Here is a 19,462-nt window from a genome sequence, read left to right on the forward strand (position 1 = left end):
ATCTCGTTATAGGAGAGGAGTGGCTCCCGGTGCGTGTTGGGGCTCCCGGCTGGTGAGCCGGCCCGCGTCCCCGCGCGGTGCGTAAGATGTCGCGCGAGGTTATGGGCCAGCTCATTACCGTTGGGGACCCCTGGTTGAACGTTGAGGCCTTCATGCCCCGGGAACCAGTGGATGTGCTTGTCTGAATTTATTTGAGCGGACGCTAGAATGTTTAAGGCCGCCTGGCATATTGTACCGCGGTGGTATGCCAGTGCAGCGGGTTTGGAGTCGGTAAATATTGTCTCGCGCTGAGGGAGGCCTAGAGCAAGGGCAATGGCCACTTGTTCGGCCTCGCAGGCTTTCTATGTATGGTAAGAGCATTGAGGGCTGTCCCATCAGGGACGACCACCGCAGCCGCAAAGTAGGGTTTGTCAACGTATTTAGCGGCATCTACGAAAGCCACGTCTGTAGCGTGTAGGGTGGCCGCTTTTAGTAAGGCTTGAGCACGTGCCCTTCTTCGAGTCTGATGATGCAGCGGGTGCATATTCCTGGGGAAGGGTAGCACTGTGATTTTAGCGCGAATGTGTTGCGGTAATGGTGTTGGATCATTGACTTGAGTTGAGGTAGGAAGACTTATGTGTTAGAGGAGTTCCCGGCCCGCAGCTGTCGAGGACAGGCGTATAAGCTGGGACATTCTTTGTGCTTTTGTGATTTCTTTAAACGTATTATGTACACCAAGGCCTAGCAGGCGCTGCGTGCTTGCCGTCATGGGTTGACCAAGTATTCGTTTCGTGCATTTTCGGATGAGGTCGTCCATTTTATTTTCATCGCCTTTGCTCTACGGGTGAGCGCATGCAACGTAGTGAACGTGGCACATTAAGAACGCGTGAAAGATGCGTAGTAAGTTCTCTTCTGCGAGTCCCGCGTGTCTGTTTGCGACGCGAGGAAAACTGCTCACCAAAGTGGCCGATCCTGTAGGTTGTGCAGAAATACACGGCGCTTCAAAGCGCGAGCTGTTGTTGTTGCCTCAAAACATGGCTCGTACCCCCTAGGGGCATTGACCACACAGGATGGATTAGGGGTAGGGGTAAAGGCGAACAATCGAAACGAAGCATTTGCAACTGATATCACAGATTTTGAGACGACCATAATTAAATAAAAATTAACGAGTAACTTAACTACAAAATAACAATAAAACAACATGTCCCACGGTCGGTAACCCTAGCAGCGTAACCTTCCGGATGTTTCAATGAATTTGTGCACAGCAGTGTCACATGGAAAGAAGACGGCAAAGTGGCACGGGATGTACGCGCCCAGTATTTCAAAAAGCTGACTAAGTTTGGAACGGGAGGAGCATGCGTGCGATGATGGTCAAATTTGTGAACGCGATAGCCTTAAAGGCCCCGTGTCGCAGAAACCTCGGTGTTCGCGTCGGCGGCGTTGTCCGTTAGAGAATAATCATCCTGAACAACGTATGAACCACGCAGCCCCTCCGCGTGGCGCATAGGCGTTACTGATCTCATTTAATTTCTCAAAGGAAAATGCGTCAGAAAATTCGTAAACTACGACTTACACACAGCCTACAGACATGATAGCGTCGGACTGTAATTTGACCACACGGGAAAACATAATTCTGTTGCGCTGAAAGTCAAACACAAACCAATTTTCCAGCTGCCGTTTGAAGTCTGTTATAGTGGGAGCGGCGCGCCCCGCTGGGTTCCTGCAACACCATCCAGAGTGCGATCGCCTCCGCGCATCCGCGGCAGCGGGGTATCCTACCGTGCGGGGGAAAGACAAAAAAGAACCAGAAAGCTCGCCTTCGTGCATAGCGTTCGCCGCCAGCGTTTGCAGGTAAACATTACGGTTACATTAGCTGTTATGCCGGGAAGCGTGAGAAGCATTAAAGGATCTTTGAATGCCATGAACTTCCGTTGTCAAAGTCGAAGCTCATGAGCTTCGCTTTTGTTTTCCCGTATGTTCAAGTTACAGTCCCCCGCTGCAAGCGTCCTCCCAGTTTTTTTTTTCTTTTGCCCCGCATGTCACAGAACTTACAAACTCAACAGAGCAATGCAACAAGATCGTATTATCCGCCGTGGTGGCGTAGTGGCTTTGGCGTTGGGCTGCTAAGCCTGAGGTTGCGGGATGGAATCACGGCCGCAGCGGCCGCATTGCGTTGGGGGCGAAATGCAAAAACACCCGTGTACCGTGCACTGGGGCATGTTAAAGAACCCCGGGTGGTGAAAATTATTCGGGAGTCCCGACTCGTGGATTTGGCACGCAAAGCTCTAGAATTTAATTTAAGGTCATATTACAGTGAATGGTTAGCAATTGTTTGATGAATGTATATATGTTATCAGTATATCGGCATAGGTAATAAACGTTCCAATCTGGGAGCCCACTCCGATACATATATCGGCCCCTTCTGCACGTCGACAAAACGGGGCACAGATCTGTAAAAATATTCGCGAACAAGACAAATGTCGTCTAATGTATACAGCACTCAATTTTTGTGCTCGACGACCGGCGTTCAATTCCCGCGTCATCATACATCATTTTATTTTTCTTAAATCGAGCCAGACAGGAACCTACCTAGCGCAAGGCAGCAAGAATTAACAATTAGAAACTTCCGGAATGTCGGTAGAGGGGCTTGCAGTTTTGAACTGAGCCATGCGAACTGAGCTGCATGTCAAAACATTATTTGACAGGCTACGCAGTGCGAACATTCTCTTGAACCTCACTGTTCAGCCTTTCGACCAGGGGACTTACACGCTTGGCTGAAATAAAAGTTCACTGCAACATTATTTTTATGTTTCACCTAAACATTTATAAACACCAAGCAGTGAGAATAGAAGTGGGTTAGCTACTGTCTCCCGTAAGGGGCTGGAACATCCTTAAACACGCACGGCTTGGCCTCCAACAAGCACTTGGGCTCTCGAACTCACTTTGGCTCGCTCACCAGAACAACAAGCGTGTGCGAGTCCCACAGTGCCAACCTACTACCAACCACAGTTCGTGAAATGTGTCTACAGGCAATCACTCGCGTTACGCACACGCCGCCATTGAGTCGAACTCAAGTGTAATTACACTCATTCCATCGGCACTCGCATTCACACTCACTTCCACTAAAACAAACGTTTCTTCTTTGATGTCAAGGACACACACATCGCTCACGTCCACTCTCATTCACGGGCACTGACTGACGTTTATGCGTCATCTAACATGCACCTCGCCGACGTTCAGGCTCATGTCCACTCACCAGCACTCGCTCGTTCTCATACTCGGGTCCTCTGAACGACACTTGTGTTCACACTGGCATCGATTCACACTCGCCGACCATCACTCACATTCATACCCACGCGCACTCACCGACTAACTTCGTTTGTACTCCCGTCCACCAACTCCCTTCATCACTTGCACTCGCAATATGTCTATGAAATGAGTATAAATACGCATGATTGAACATGCCGATCTAGGTTAGGCATAAGAAGAACCAGGAGATAGAATTAAGGAGTGCCTGCGATGCCAACCAGCATATGACCTAGAAACGTTAGCCGAAGCTCTTGTTTCGCAAAAGGTCGATTACAAATTTACTACAGTATATCTTGACACCTTATATTTCAATACTTTCATTTGTTAAACATGCACTATTTCATTGTCGGCGTGTCGTTGATCATGCTGAGTTCTCAAAGAACACCACTGGTTAATACAAAACTCGGAACGCTAAAAATAATGTGGAGTCATCCTCGCATGTAGTTTCGTGCATTCCGAAGCACCTGCAATCACATATGAGTCAGAGGTACTTAAATTTACGATAATTGTGCCGGATCCAGTTCAATGGTTCTCCTATGCACGCCCAACCGACTCACCCCGAATCATTCATGTTCGCGCCTACTTAGACTCACACTCACAACAATGGGACTCACTCAGGCTCACTAAAACTCAAATTTATGGGTTCCTTTGAGTCTAATGAGTCTACTCCTGAGTGCGCCGATCAATGGCTGAAAATTCTGCAGGTGTGTGTGTGTGTGTGTGTGTGTGTGTGTGTGTGTGTGTGTGTGTGTGTGTGTGTGTGTGTGTGTGTGTGTGTGTGTGTGTGTGTGTGTGTGTGTGTGTGTGTGTGTAGGTGCCTTCTGTGCTGTTCATTTCCGTGTTGGGTAAGGTGGTGCAACATTAGACAAATGTTCAAACTGATGGTGATATTTTGTTGAAATTGATACTTATAACAATGCTAATAAGTTGGTGTTCAGGCCCTTGCCTTCGTTGTCACCAAAATTATTGTGCCATTCAGCGTAAGTGTCATTTCAACAATATTTTTTAGAAGTGAAAAATGTCTTATTTTACCTCAACTCGGGGCAAATAGAGACAAGTAGCGTAGAAAAAATTAGACGACCCACAAAATAACACAATTGAATGCTTGCCAATCAGACACTTCAGCTTGCCCAATCAGCTTGCCCGCGCTGTCTTCATGGGCGCACTCGTTGCAGCTTGTGCACTGAATTCATACAGAGCATCCACAAGTTGCATAGCATGCACTGCCAGTAGCCATTGGTGCTAGTCGTGTGGCTAGAGGAACACTATTTACTCAAGGGTTGGTGCACTGAATAGGTGCTCTTGCGGTCGTTTTCTTTCGCTTTTTTCGGTTTCTCGTTTTCTGGGTGCGCGAGACTCTTGACCTTTTGGCAGCATTTGCGAACAAAGTGGCCTTGTAGAGAGGTAATGTGAGAATTGTGCTCGCCTCCGCATTCTTTGCCTTTGTGATTATTGGCACTAGAAAAGTTTTATGGAATCTTTTATCATAATCAATACGCTCAACGTGCATACGAAAAACCTTTATCGCAGTTCCAATAGAGCAGTTCTGTTGGTGAAGGCTTCTGCACTCATTGCATGTAATTTTCGGCGAAAGCAGCAATGGACGACTTCCTCTCGTACGCCTATACCGTCCTAGAGAAGAAAACAGAAATGTATGAAGTAGCCCCAAACAATGAGCTACGTCAAGATTATATTAGGACTCACGAAGGCCGCTTTGGCGCGTTTTTCCTTTCTTAGAATATTGCTCAAATAATATTACTAAAGTGACTATTCAAACGAACCGAAGGAGAACTTCGCCAAAATGTATATCGCAAAGAAAAAAAATCGAATAAATTTTTCTGTTGATTGAGGACAATACTGAGACTGCGGCATACTTGTTCGAAAAAATAAATTAGAAAATTTCTGGCCCTGTTTGGCGGACCTCTGACTCAGAGTCGCTCAGTCCACATTTTCCCCTCTAATGTCTGTCACCCATTACACCAGCTTTCTGCTCAAGCGTAGTGTAGGAACACAAGTAGGGACAATATCGCGCTACTTGCAAGGCGCTGTTAGAGGCTAGGGCGCGGTAAGTTCAAAATGACTCGTTTGGGCTTGTTTTCGCTTTTGCGCCGCTCTATCCTACTCTTCGTTTTGAGCTACTTATTATTGGAGTTATACGGCCGATGCTATATTGATTTTTGTGCAATCACAGAAATTTCAGAATGTAGCAATTTGTTGCTATTTTTTATTATCGGATGGCTATAAGTGTTCGTTTCGAAGCGCTGCTTTATTTCCGGAATGCGCCATATCTGCTACTGCTCCATATCACTACGACATATTTAACAACTTATTATGTGTAGAGGAGGAGGACAGAAAGCGAAGGCAGGGATGTTAACCAGAAATGCGTCTGGTTGGCTACCCTACTCTGGGGGACGGGAAAGAGGGAATAGAAATATGAGACAGAGAGAGGAGGAGGGGGGAGGCAGGACACGGTGAGCTCGCGCACGCACGCCGAGGGCCTGAGCAATTCAAAGGACGTTCACATAGGCCAGTCGCCCTCAAGAAAGACAACAGTGCCAGTCCGCGACAAGATAATAGCCAAAATTTCTCATTTCATCCACATAAAACAGTATTTCAACAACATAGATTTACAAAAAAAACATGATAATAATAGAGTACTGTTGCTCTATACGTAGATAGCGATAAACCAAGTACATGACAGCAACCGTGAACAATAAGGCATAGTATTCTTTGGTTTTATAGAACATGGACCACATCACATTACGTCCAAAGAGGTGGTGTGGTTTCCTGAGAACTAAGCCAACAACAGCTCTACCACCGAAGCACATGCCGCACTCCCACACATACTTTATTCACCTGCGTCTGCATACACTCGAAAATTTGCTTCGCGATTACATGCTGACTGCATACACACATATGCCAAAAATTGAACATTCTGGTAGAACCAAAGTTGTGTTGTTATCTGTGTTAGCCATAGCTCTTCAAACATATCTTAGCACATGATATGAGTAACGCATACATACACACATATACTATACAAGTACGTATATTTACATAGGTACATGGTTATTGTTTTTTGCAATGGTCTCCAATAAACGGCCATGCTTTCTTTTTTGTTGCCTGTAATTTTCTTCCGATATCTGCGTGCGACTCGCGATAATTTGTGGTGCCTATGTTATGGAAGACTAAGACCAGTCTGGTTTGTTTAATGTTATGAGATTTCTGTCGCATTGTAGTACGACTTGCCCAGTCACGAAAATTGTTAAAGAACGAACTAACACCCAAATAGCACTTACTGAGTAGCTAAATAAATAAGAAATCAGTGAAAGCAGCTAGTAAGTTAAATATAATTCACCATTCTGTTATCCAATCCTTGTGCCTTGGAGGTGCCTGTAAGCCGACCTTTTACGTTCTGGTTTTATGTAGGAATTATTTTTTTCCTCGCGCAGAACTAAGGTACGCCATAATTAGTCAACATAAAAGGGTTATATAGTCCCGTACAGTGCTACTTTCATTCGGCGCCTAGTAGCACCTAGTAACATGCAGTGTCTGAAGTTGACCGCAAAGGACCAGAAATTAACAAATAGCAAAATACGGTAAAAACCAAAGACAGCTATTGCTTAAAAAATAGCGTATAATGAGCATGGTTGTGGCAACTTTAGTTCAGTACAGAGTTATCATAGCTTTCAAGAGGGCGAAGCATTGGCACGAAGCTCCTCGGGTGGCACAAAATACACATAGAGTTTCGTGTACACCGGATTGAAGTCACGCCTCTGCACTACATTCAGTCGGGAAGTGAAGCTTGTCACAGTGAGTACGTAGCGGGAAGTTCTGTTGCATTGCAGATATACTTTGGCAGAACGGATGGAGCTTGTACAGTGATGTTCCTCTCGGGATCGGCGAGATTCCATCGCCTGGACCGTTTGGTCGTGTCTACCAGGCGAACAGCGATCCAAATAAGACCACCCAGGACGACTCCAGATCCGCAGATTATGAAGAGCTTGTCGTATGCCCCGACGACATCCCTAAAATAACCTGAAAAGAAAGAAGGACCTTTATTGCATTTTTCTGCTATATATGCTCTAATGTACAGAAAAATGTCATTTCGTGCTTAGTGCGTGGGAGCTGATTATAAGCGCAATCAATTCAATACATATACCATGAATTCACTGTGACTCGATGGAATACATCTCCAGGTGTTCTCGCTTGCGCCAAACCTTCCGCGTAGTCATTCCTACCACAGCCACTATGTCGTATTTTGGCATTCTTCTATACTAGCCATACAGTGATAGAATTTATTCGCAATAAAATGGTTCTGTCAGTGAAAGCTATTTATAAAAATCCATAGGTCATATAGCAGCTGCACTTGAGCGATTGTAATGTATTCGCATTCATGCACCTCTACAATTCGATAAGCGGACAGTAATCTAATGACGCGCAGTTTTAGTTACCATAAGCGTCACCGACCTGTGTATAACACTGACCCTACTATGTATTACTTTTATCGCACCAACGCCCCTCCGTGTTCACGTGATCAGCTGGTGCAACGCAGCGCCAACATCATGAAGCCCTATAATCGCTAACTAATTGAGAGCCCCACGCACAGGTCCAGTCGTTCTACTCTTCGATGATTAACTGCTGACATCGCTTTATTGAAACCAGCTCCAAGCACTGAGGTGGAGAACATCGAGCAATTGAGTGCATCCACCGTACACATGTCTCTCTACGTTACATTTCGCTGCTCCTTGTTCTCCGCTCCATCGCTCTCGCTAGACCAGCTGCTCCGCTGTAGAAATACATTCCAACATTGCTGAATGCCTCTGTCATCTGCGTAAAGCTGTCGTATTAAAGTTTGTGAAGAGGCGTCGCGCACTGGTATCAGGATCTACCGCCCGCCGTGGTTGCTCAGTGGCTATGGTGTTGGGCGGCTGAGCACGAGGTCGCGGGATCGTATCCCGGCCACGGCGGCCGCATTTCGATGGGGGCGAAATGCGAAAACACTCGTGTACTTGGATTTAGGTGCACGTTAAAGAACCCCAGGTGGTCCAAATTTCCGGAGTCCCCCACTACGGCGTGCCTCGCAATCAGATCGTGGTTTTGCCACGTAAAACGCCATAATTAAAATAAAATAAAACAAAGGTGTCTCAGTATATTGACACGTGTACTTGTTCATCTTTCTCCGGTGACCACTTTTCACCGGCTTGCAAATGTTCAATTTAATCGCTCAGCGCAAGACGCGCCTGTATGATTTTGGAATTTTCTCGAATGTTATCGTTGACTCTATCTGTTGTGTACGTTCCCACAGAACCTCGTATAATCAGATTGCATGCGCGACACGAATTGTGCGGTAGTTTCTGGAAGGCACGTGGGCAACAGCGATAGCGCTGGACCTTTTGACGACTGATGTATAAAAGCTGACGCGCTTGAGCCGCAGATCAGATTTCGACGATCACTGACTGTGCTCGGAGTTAACGTTGTGCTTTGAATGTCAAGTGCTTTTGTAGGCACAATTTCGCCCAATAAAAAGTTAGTTTCATAATTCACAGATTTGCTGCGGCGTTCTTCGCTGTCGCTACTACGTGACAATATAGGGTGTCATTTTAGCTCTACCAAGTTTTAGAAGTTGCCTGTGGCAGTAAAGCACAATTCGAAACCGTGAGTTAAACTACTCGATGAGGCCTCCGTTACTTCTACAGGAAATCTAAATGCTTAATTAAATAATTAAGCCATAATTACAATAATAAACTTTTTCATATAATTTTTTCACGGAACTTCGTTTCTGTCATCTGTGATTTGCATGATGCACCATAAACAATTACTTTTCAGTTGTGTCGTTTATGACCGGCTTATTCGCCTGCACGTACGTCGTCATAAACATCATTGCATGTGTCAAATATTGTAAACATTTTTACCAAGTGCAACCTTTCATTTTCCCTATTTCAAGATGAGTAAGTGTGCGGCATTTGACAAGATTCGCAAATTTTGATATACAGGCTTTAGGATCCAAATGTACATTACAGCTCATGCCGAAATAGCCCTACTATGCTGTAAATAATAACACAATAAAATAGTGCAGCGATACGATATAGCATCGTTATTTGATTTCAGAACCGATACAGGTAACCGAAGAAGCTAGGCTCTCCATGGGCAATTTATTTACCCCTCTCAATAGGTTCCGTTTTCCAGTGCTTAAAAAAAGAAATGAAATGTAGGCAAGATGTTACCGTAAGTTACGCTGCAGGTTTTGGCTACCGTTGGTTGGGCTCAGGCAGAAACCATAATAAACTTGTTAAAGGCCAAATGTAACGAAAAAAATCAAGCTTGAAGCACAGGGAAGAAGTAATCATAGCCATTAAATGCCTGAGAAAGAGGGGGGGGGGGGGAGAGGAAGGTGAGAGAAGTTAACAGGGGAGAGTAGATGCGAAATAAACACAATCGACGTGGGCCTTGAAGGGATATGAGCGTTTGGCACAAGCTCACACGACAGAAATGCTTCGGAGTTCAAAGTGTGTAGCAGGGCCTTGAATACTGACCGATTATCAGCGGCTTGAAGAGCGACGTGACACCGGAGAATCCGGACACCATGCCGTAGGCCATGGAGACACGGTCGAGGCCCACGTATTCCGCCAGTAGCACCGAGAACAGGCAGATTGCAACGCCAATGCAGAAGGCGATCGCCGTTGCGAAGGCAAACACGGTGACGTAGCTTGAGGCCATGGGAAGCAGCACGAACAGCGACCCGAGGCACAGGAACGAGACAGTCAGCAGCGTCTGCCGACTTATGTAGCCCCTGATGAGGAAAAACAGCAAGCTTCAGCTTGTACTGTTATATTTGTTCTACGATTCGCCACAAAATGAACTTCAAGTTTCACACGGTGGAGTTCCAGGGCTAGTCTTGCACGGATACACAAATACTCGAAAGAGTGCACGTCAGGACTGCGCCGCGATAGCTTAACTGGTAAAGCGCCGAGCATGTAATGCGGAGAATGGGGCTTCGGCCTACATCAACGGCAAGTTAGCTCTCAGTCCAATTTCATTTCTCTTGACCCTATTCTTCCTGCTTTTCAAATGAACATAACTATGAACTTCCCCTGTGTCTTCTCTGGCTTTAATGTCTGTTACACCGTATGGTTGGCACTCAACCGCGAGTCAGCAAAAAAAAGAACGATCAAAGAACAAACACTGATACATGTTATATGTGCATTCAGAAGCAAAATTACTATAACTTGCAGGACCACACATATGACTACCAGTATTGGCTCAGTACTGACCGGCCACGGCCGGGAAGTACTGTGCGGAACAGCGATTTCGTGACATGACCGAGTCGATCCTCTGGTCGTGCCAGTATTTGCTATCGTGAGGCGCCATCGCGCTAAATGTTGGCGTTATACTCCGAATTTTGGGTGGAGGGCAACAGTTTACTTCAAGCAGAACTCACAGAGAATAAATTATCTTCCAAGGTTCACTTTTAAGCTCAGTATATCAGTTCACCTAGGAACTGTGAAGCAGTTGATAGAAATGATCAGTTTAGGAATATGGCCGCCGTGAAGGGTCGCGAACTGTGGATAAGTCAGGTCCAGTCGATCCGTGCCCCCTCGTTCAGTGCCTCTGAGCGTAAAAATACCAGCCTTGTTTTTTATTGCGATAGCCATTATATGGTCACTCCAAGCGGAGTTCCGCACTCGGCGTCGCCATCGCCGTCGTCGTGCCGTGAGGTTCCGTTAAGGTTCAAGGGCGATAAAATTGTCGCCGCGCGCTATATGCTGTATGTGCGCGTGAAAGCGCGCGATGGACGCGCGCTTTCACGGGGAGCGAATGCACGGCGGAAAGCAAACGCGACGTATTTCGTTGCGCGAAAGGTCGTGGGGGATGGGAGGGAAGGAAACGGGGCGACGTTGGGCTGCGGCACCAAATGGGTATCACGCTACCGGGCGCAAGGGGAACTGGAATCTCGCATGCGAAAGGAGGAAAGCGGGCTGGCAGCACGGGATGGAGGGGATGCGGTTTCTGCTCTGCGAGCAACTGCGTACTTGTACTTTGCACGGCTGCAGGCGGTCGCGCGCACCGTATCTTGAAAGCGATCTGCAACGAGGCTCCTACCTTTGTATGCGGTGTGTTTTCGCTGCTCAGTTTCCGTTGAAGCGATAGACCGCACGAACCTTCGCTCGCTTCTGCTTGCGCGCTTGCTCACGCCAGCGTTCTTACAGCGGTTGTGCTGCGGTTATCGAGTGTGATCTATTTATGCTCGCTTGTGCACGCTGACACCATGCTTCTTAATTCAGTTAGTAAGCGAATGTGTCCAAGTTTATACAGCCGATAAAACTACTATCCTTACTCCGTATAGCTCTCTACTAATTTGCTATCGTAATTCATGCTTCGCCTTCCGAGCGGAACTGCGACTTTTTTAAGCGAAGCTTTATAGGCTCACAGGTGTCGGCGGTGGTGGTGGTGGTGTCACGTTGAAAAGTGGGCCGATCCTGGTGATAGTGCAGAAAGGGTCCAGGGTCAATTACACATACCCCTGTCATGTGGGCCGATCCGGGTGATAGTGCAGAAAGAGTCCAAGCTCAATGGCACATCCCCCTGTAGGCTCGGGGACCTGTAAACTGCCCTTGAACTAGAGCACTGCACGGGCTGGGGCTTACCCGAAAGTCCGGGCCCCGCCCGGCCCGTGGGCCGGGCCGGGCCAGGCAGTTCTTTCACGGGCTCGGGCACGGCATGTGCTTTTTGACCTTGACCCGGGCCCGGGCTGGGCTCGGGTATTTTGACGCGGGTCCGTGCCGGGCTCGGACTTTCTGGTGGTGAGCATGTAACGTGCTGCGAGTTATCCTCGCGCGTCTCGACTCTGAAAAACCTCTTGCCCCGGCGCAGCTGGAAGCTAGCAGTGCTACTCCTGTGTACTTCCCTTTTCTTCTTCCGTCGTATTTTGCGCTGTTTGAACGGAATGTAAAAGTCCAGAAAGACCGAAGTGTCCTCAAACTAAAGGATGCCATTGTATCCCTTACCAAAATCAATGTAATTAATGCTTTCAGCGCGGTGCAAGCGTGTTCGCGACTTGCTGAGTCTTCAAAGGCCAATTGGTAAAAAGATGACTGGTAAGATAAGATAATTCGTCGCGCGGCTGAAATATGGCACTGCGTCCATCCATAATAGTACGCATGTTCTCAACCGGGTGCCTAGCAGCAGCGCATTACGCTGCACAGAAGCGGAACGAGAAGCTTTCTTTCTCCATTTACTCCATCCATGCGCTGCGCTCACGACCGGTCGTGGCTGCGCTTCTGCTATAGTGTACTAGAATACGGTTGAGTGGGACGAACGGCTGAGGCAGCGCATGCTTTGCAGTAAGGCGCCCGACGTGGAAATATACTGTGGCGGCGCTGCGATCGAAGTTGATTGGGCCGCCTCAAGGTCGCGCCGTTGGAAGCGGCTGGCTATACTTACTGCTCGGCAGGGTCATTCGTACTACTTCGCGTGCTGGTATTTGCGTTCAGACCACTCAAATGGTGTTAATAATTGCATATGACATGTATTTATGAATTAAGAATAAATTAATTTCATTCTCTTCTTTATTTGATCTTTCAATACCGCTCGGTGATCTTTTTCGGTCTCGGGCTGGCTTCGGGCCGGTTTCGAGCCGGGCTCGGGCTGGGCTCAGGCCTAAGGTAAAGGGGTGGCGGGCCGGGCCGGGCGGGTAACGTAGATTATTTTCGGGCTCGGGCCGGGCCCGGGTCTCGGGCAGGCAGCGCAACGTAAAAACAGGGCCCGGGCCGGGCCTGGGCTGAAAAAATAGGCCCATGCAGTTCTCTACCTTGAAATACCTTTGTCACAAAAGGGACCCAAAGAGACAAAATCAGCAGCACTTCCACTACCGACAAGATGGGGGTAAGTGAAGCTTGTGCGATTCTAGCGTAAGGCCTTCCGAAGCCCAGGCGAAACGTCAGTTAAAGAGCCCCGGACCGCGTGTTGCGGGAGTGCATTGTTGAGGCCAAACGTCAGAGAAGAGACGCCGACCCTAAGTTTAGGGCAAACGAAGCCGAACGCCTGCGACAATGTCGTCTTTCCACAAGCTTTGTTTACCCCCATTTTCTCGACAGGGGAAGAGCTTTTTCTGTTACAGTAAACTTAAGTTTGGGGGTTGGTTTCCGGAACTTGTGCTGTCTAATATATTTTGTGCAGGCATCGATACGCAGTTCAGTGAGCAGCCGTAGGCTTTCTGCAGACAGCGAAGTGCTTGCTTCATCGCGCATAATTTCATTTTAAATAGGATTAGGCGCACTACCTTGCAGTCCATTGGTACAACTCTACAGCATATGCCGAATTCTAGTTCGAGCGGTAGCAACCAAATAATTCTGTATGAATATGAGCAGAAGTTATCACACTGAGGCCAATGATAATCAAAGCCACATTAACACCCGCAATAACCTAGACATGGCACTAACCAGCAGAACTGAAGGGAAAAAACTACGTAGTGCAACCCACTGACCTGTTTCAAAGGGGAAGCTCATAGCATCCATCCATCTGTAGGCTGATAATTGCGAGGCGCCACCACCCACGTGGCTCATATGGAGCATTCAATCATTGACACGTATAAATCATATTCTATAGGAATCACAGGCGCCGACCAATCCAGAGACAGCAGGCCCTCCATCGACTATCTTTCTGTGGCTTAGATGATGATCACAGCTTGTGGCCCTCCTTGGCATTTTAAGCGGCTGCCTTCCATATATATGACTACCTTTAACCCTGAGGCCCTGCATAATCTTTAACCCTGAGGCCCTGCATAAGCTTTCTATATCTCACTGATTCGTCCGTGAGTGCCGAAAACGCGCTGCAGGAAAGCCAACTTACACAATGCCACTATCTGCGCTCACAATCGCAGAAGACTACAGTTTATATTCGCAGTTGTGCCGATAAGAACAATGGGAACTGCAACGCCACACTACCCAGACGAACTTTATATATCTGCACTTGCATTACGCGCGTCACGCAATGCATTCCGGGCCGTCACTATGGGTAGGCCGCGGGTGTAGCGCACGGCAGAAGAGGCTGCCGTACACGAACGTAAGCGCGAGCGCGATCGTGCCCGTAAGGCCGATCCCGTGTATCGGCAACGGCATGCAGTCGGTGAAAGTGTGAGTGGGTGCGTGTAATTAACGGTTACATGTTCTAAATTAAGGCTATGCAACTTACGAAATGTGTCTTCATTCAACGTCAACTTTCTAGAAATGCAATCCAAAACAAGCAATCAAATCACATATCCATCGCATCTGGTAGCTCAGCATTTCTTGGGTTCATTGCGTGGTCGTTGGCTTCAGCAGTCACATGATATGCGTAGCCTAGGTAAGGATCACGCCCGCTCCTCTTGTCACCATTACGCACGCGCGCTGCCCTCCGGCTTCTCCGCTCGCGCCATTATCTTGGCATGACAGCTGCCGCCATCGTTACAGGCTGTGCGGTCGCGTGTTACGACATCGGATTCCGGGTTCTTCATTTTTTTTATTTCACCAGCCGAGAGGGAAATGGGGACAGTTATCATCTTTGCCAATGCCTCCGCCCCCTTGTCAGACTAAACGCCACACGCAACAGCAGCATCACATCAGGAGGGAGCTTTGCGCCGATCCTCACTCTTGAATGCGTTATCATGCGAATGACAATGAAAATTTCGTGTCGGATATCTCGGAGCATAGACACGATAGAAGAATTCCAAGTGAAACTATGTAGAATCACGACTGCATCTAACTTTTGTATACAAACATACACACTTACTGCAGTCAATAACAAGTTGATTATATTCAATTTCAGTTAATTCAGCTGCTGACAGCGATAATTATCATCTCACTTTCTGTCCCCCTGGATACATTTTTTATTTGCGCAGGTGGTCTTCGCGTGCCTCCCAGTGCTTAATATAAAGAAAACCATAAAGCACAATTTTTGACGCCCGGTATTGTAGAGCATCTAATTTTCGTCAACGTAGCGTAACTCTGCCGCGCATGAATCGCGTACGCGTAGCGCAGGACTATATCTGCGCTTTAGCTTGGCCGCTCCACTGCGCTCTCCTTCTCCGAGCGCAGACAACGCATCGAGGCTCTGCTCGTAGAACGTAGACAACCAGATAAACAAAACCGGCTTGACTCGGAAGGAACACCTGGCCGCGCAATTGCGTGGATAAAGCGCACGAAGCAGCTACCAGAGTATACATTAACCCTGTGGCTAGTAGACGTACGGGACCTATTCGCTGATACACGGGAACGGTATACAAGCAAGCGAAGCAGGTAACCTGGGCGCTGGTTCTCTACAACCTGAACAGTACTTCACTTCCGGCGAGTGGTAATGGCGGTGTTTTTTTCTTTCTTTATTTTTCAGTTCCGATATGAAAAAGAGCAATTTTTGCGAGCGTCTTGTGAAGTATCCACTCGCATTTCAAGCGCAAAACCTTCCACAGAGGCTACTCTATGTCTACATTATCTGAAACGGGGGTTTTTATGCGGTTCAGAATTTCGTTTCAGTTGTGCTTTAAATACTGTCATGTAGCCTATATATGGGAGAGAGAGAATTTATTAGAAGCACACAGGCGTCGTTCTTTTGCTAGCCTGCTACTCTAATCAGAGGGAAGGGGAAGAGAGAAAAAAAGAAGGGTGATAAGAGTGATGATAATGACTAACAGTAGGATGCGGCTATATGCATGTTTGCGTTTAGCGCCAGTTCACTGCCTTAAATCTAGGCTTGTGTTAGAGAACTTTCTAAGATAGACTTCCAGCTTTCCTTTGTTAATATTACGTTGGCAAAGGGCTACTATGTGTCGTTCTTCAAATAATGTACTCTGCCATTAGCGTGCGCTATTGCCCTGCTCCTATCGACCGAGGATCTCTCAAGCAACACTTTCGGAAAGGTGCGGAACACCATACAGTCCAACCCGGATATATCGAAACTGAAGGGGATCGCAAGAAAGTTTGTTATATAGGTAAATCTATATATAAAATAAACATTTTATACAAAAACTTTCGAGGGGATTTTACTGCTCTTCGTTATAACCAGTAATTCGTTATATGTGGATTCGATATATCCGGGTTCGACTGTAACTTGGAAATGTGTACGCGAGACTCACCTATCTGCTGCCAGAGGCAGCGTGAGACGGCCCACCAAGTCTGCAACCGAGCTCATGGAGAGCATGGTGATGGCCCGGGAAAAGCTGACGCCCTTGTCTGTGGCGAAGTCCACCAGAAGCGAGATGTAACACTCGAAGGCGAAGATGAACGCGATGTACGAGTAGGCGACCAGGTAGAACATGGGGCAAGAGAAGACCGTCAGCGCGTGCCGGAACGAGCCCGGTGCTGGTGCGTTGCGAATATTCTTCTTTGGTCTGCAAAAACAAAAATACAACCTTTCATGGGCCGTTGGCACGACCTTACGTTAAGCAATCGAAACTGAGCAGGTTTCTCCTTTTCTAGTTTTTTTTTTAATCCAATAGTCAACTAAATAAGACATTCACTAGATCTTCCACAGCGATAAAAAAAGAGTACAATATGAAAGCACTAGAGTAAAAGCCACACATCAAAAAGAGCCGCAGCTGGGCTTCTCTTCCATCCATGAATACGAGAAACCAGAGACGTGCCGGAGAAAGTGCAGCACCTAATCATAAGTAAAGCATAAAGTTTTGCACCAGGAAAAGAGAAAAGGACACCAGAAGCGAGGCACAAAGAATTCCCTCTCACTTATTTTGCGACGTTTCATCTCACTTATGTCACCCATTTCGCGGTAGTAAGTCGCACTCAGATTGACCATTTCTGTCTCTGGGCATAGCATTTAGAAGAAGCCCTTGTTTAAACCGCAAGATGTCAGAACGAAATCACAGATGCCCTGTCTACCGACATTTAGTATCTTCATTTGTCACGGCGCCTGTGCTCTTTGCAGTAAGGGTGAATAAGAAAAATCCAACGGTTGTATCAATCAGCGTGTTACGAGGTTGTCTCCTAGCGTTTATATTTAGCTTTAGCAATGCTCTACCGACTGTCCAGATGTTCTCGTTACTGCGTGATCAGCTTCAAAGGACAAGCAAGTGCGCGAAATACATACGAGACACCGTTGACGACTTCTGGCGAGCCACTGGGAGCCTTCCGCGCTTGTTCAGCATCCGCGGCTATCTCGGCTGCTGCGGCTGCTGCTTTCGCTTGAACCTGCAGACGCCTCTTTAACCACGCCGGCTGCCTCAGGAACAGGCTGAATGCGACGGAGTTGAGGCTGATGGCACCGAACAGCAGCATGGCCGCCCGGAAACCGTACGTGTCGGTGAGCACTTCAAGCATCTTGGGGAAGACGAACGTCGCCATGGTGGAGCCAGCGAAGTTGATGCCCATGGCCAGACCCCTGTAGCGGACGAAGTGCTCGTTGATCACCGTCGGAATTACCACGAACACCAAGCCGCTCCCAATCGCTGAAGTCAGGTCAAGCGGAGAGAAAGAGAGAGAGAACAAAAAAACACGAAAAGGTATGCCTAAAGTGCGGCACTTACGCCAACCTTCTGCACTCCGCAAATAAGGGATTTACGCTGAGCCGCACAAGTACCCACCGCGATAGCTGTGTAGGATGAGTGAGCGAATATGTTCAACCGACAGAGTTGTATTATGTTGTAGTAGTAAGTCAGGTTTTTGTAACAGCAAAACGGCCACTCTTAACATGAGAGGAGGCTTGGTAAACTGAGAAGTGATGCAACTACGGAAGGCGCCTGGAGACGCCACCCTGTATACGTCCCACAACCAATCGCAGTTGGAATATTGCCGGCGTTCACTCAGGTATAGTCAGTATGTATTGGCCACAAAGGCTACTTGCATTCAGCCAAAATCAGACTCATCCTTGGGAGGTGGGCGAAAATTTTTTTGCGATAATACACTCAAGTACGCGCAAGTAGTACCAGATTGAAGACGTCACAGCAATGTACCGATGCCCACGTTTCGGTGCCGGAACCTTAAGAATTGAAAGTTCAGGTGTGCGTTTACCAGTAGCGCACCCAGGTTCTCTGCCAGGGGGGAGGGGGGGAGGGGGGTTGACGGTTTGCCAATACCATCCAAACAGCACTAATTTCAATTTCTTCACGGGAAATTGTCAAAAATGCGCTTTTTGCGAGTGTGCAGACGATTGCGCGTCTTACACCTCAGTTGCAGTACTCAAGTGTGCAAGGAAAGAAAAAGGGTTAAACAAATAGGGGGGGGGGTTAAGTCGGCCTCGGGGGGGGGGGAGGGTTACAACCCCCAACCCCCCCCCCCCCCCCCCGTCGGTGCGCCACTGACGTTTACTAATAATAACCAACTTTCTTCGCGATAATGGCGATAGCAGAGCATTAAGGGCCCACTTCGCGAGCTCAAACAGATTTTGCACTGCTGTTTAGTGTCCCTTTAAGGCTTGAGCAGCCCCTACTCAATACTAAAGAGCACGTAGAGACGTTACCTTTTCGAAGAGGCATTATTATTGGTGCAGGGTGACATTAGAAAGCGTGTTGCTTTTCTTTCCGTAAGTAGCAATCACCAGTGCGGTATATCTAAAATTACTAACTGTCAGGCGGGCATTACGAGTGCGGAATGAAAACCATTCATTGCTAAATGCATTCAGAGACGGAATCACCCGTGTCTGTAGTCATCGATCCTTCCGTTGGGGGCAACATTTGCGATGTCTGACAGTGGCTGCTGGTCTCGTAGGTCATTTGGAAAAGAGCGCGAAGAACTTGCATTAGCGCCTTTAACGAGCACCGGTCTCCACGTGACCTCATCACGAGCAGAACTACCATTCTAAAGGGTCATCATTAATCCATCTCCCCTTCTTTTCGGCTGCAAGACCAGCGTTCGACTAGCTGTCCATAACGGCTTGCGTTATGCCGTATGCTTGCTGGTACTTCTGCTCATTGTGTGAGTACATGTAGACTCTTTTGAGCTGCACTCTGAGGCTAGCACCGCTTTTGATATTTTCATGAATGCATGCATCAGCTTGCATGAATAGGCATTCGCCTGTCATTAGTTGTGTTCTCATTAATTTTTCCTTGGGTACTTGGCAGTAGTTATGTCCTGCAATTTTATTAACATTGCATCTGCCAAGTGACGTTGGGCATTAGTGTCAGGAAATTTGTGACATTCGCAACTTTACCGCATTTTGTTCAATTACTGCACTCCTTTAAATTCAGTAGTTG

General features: G+C 47.5%; 1 protein-coding gene across 2 annotated transcripts in view; it reads right to left on the minus strand.

Moving 5' to 3' along the window:
- Positions 1-4,857: 4,857 nt before the first annotated feature.
- LOC119445530 (monocarboxylate transporter 9-like) overlaps positions 4,858-19,462 on the minus strand; it is a 69,556-nt gene continuing 54,951 nt past the window's right edge. For both annotated transcript variants that reach the window (XM_037709795.2, XM_049663374.1), the window contains exons 5-8: positions 17,362-17,719; positions 16,394-16,648; positions 9,822-10,078; positions 4,858-7,323 (exon numbers count right to left, since the gene is read on the minus strand). In XM_037709795.2, the coding sequence (XP_037565723.2) occupies positions 7,094-7,323; positions 9,822-10,078; positions 16,394-16,648; positions 17,362-17,719 (1,100 nt within the window). In that variant the 3' untranslated portion in view covers positions 4,858-7,093. The remainder of the gene's footprint in view (positions 7,324-9,821; positions 10,079-16,393; positions 16,649-17,361; positions 17,720-19,462) is intronic.

Source organism: Dermacentor silvarum, chromosome 3 (genome assembly GCF_013339745.2).
Source record: "Dermacentor silvarum isolate Dsil-2018 chromosome 3, BIME_Dsil_1.4, whole genome shotgun sequence".
Taxonomy (NCBI): domain Eukaryota; kingdom Metazoa; phylum Arthropoda; class Arachnida; order Ixodida; family Ixodidae; genus Dermacentor; species Dermacentor silvarum.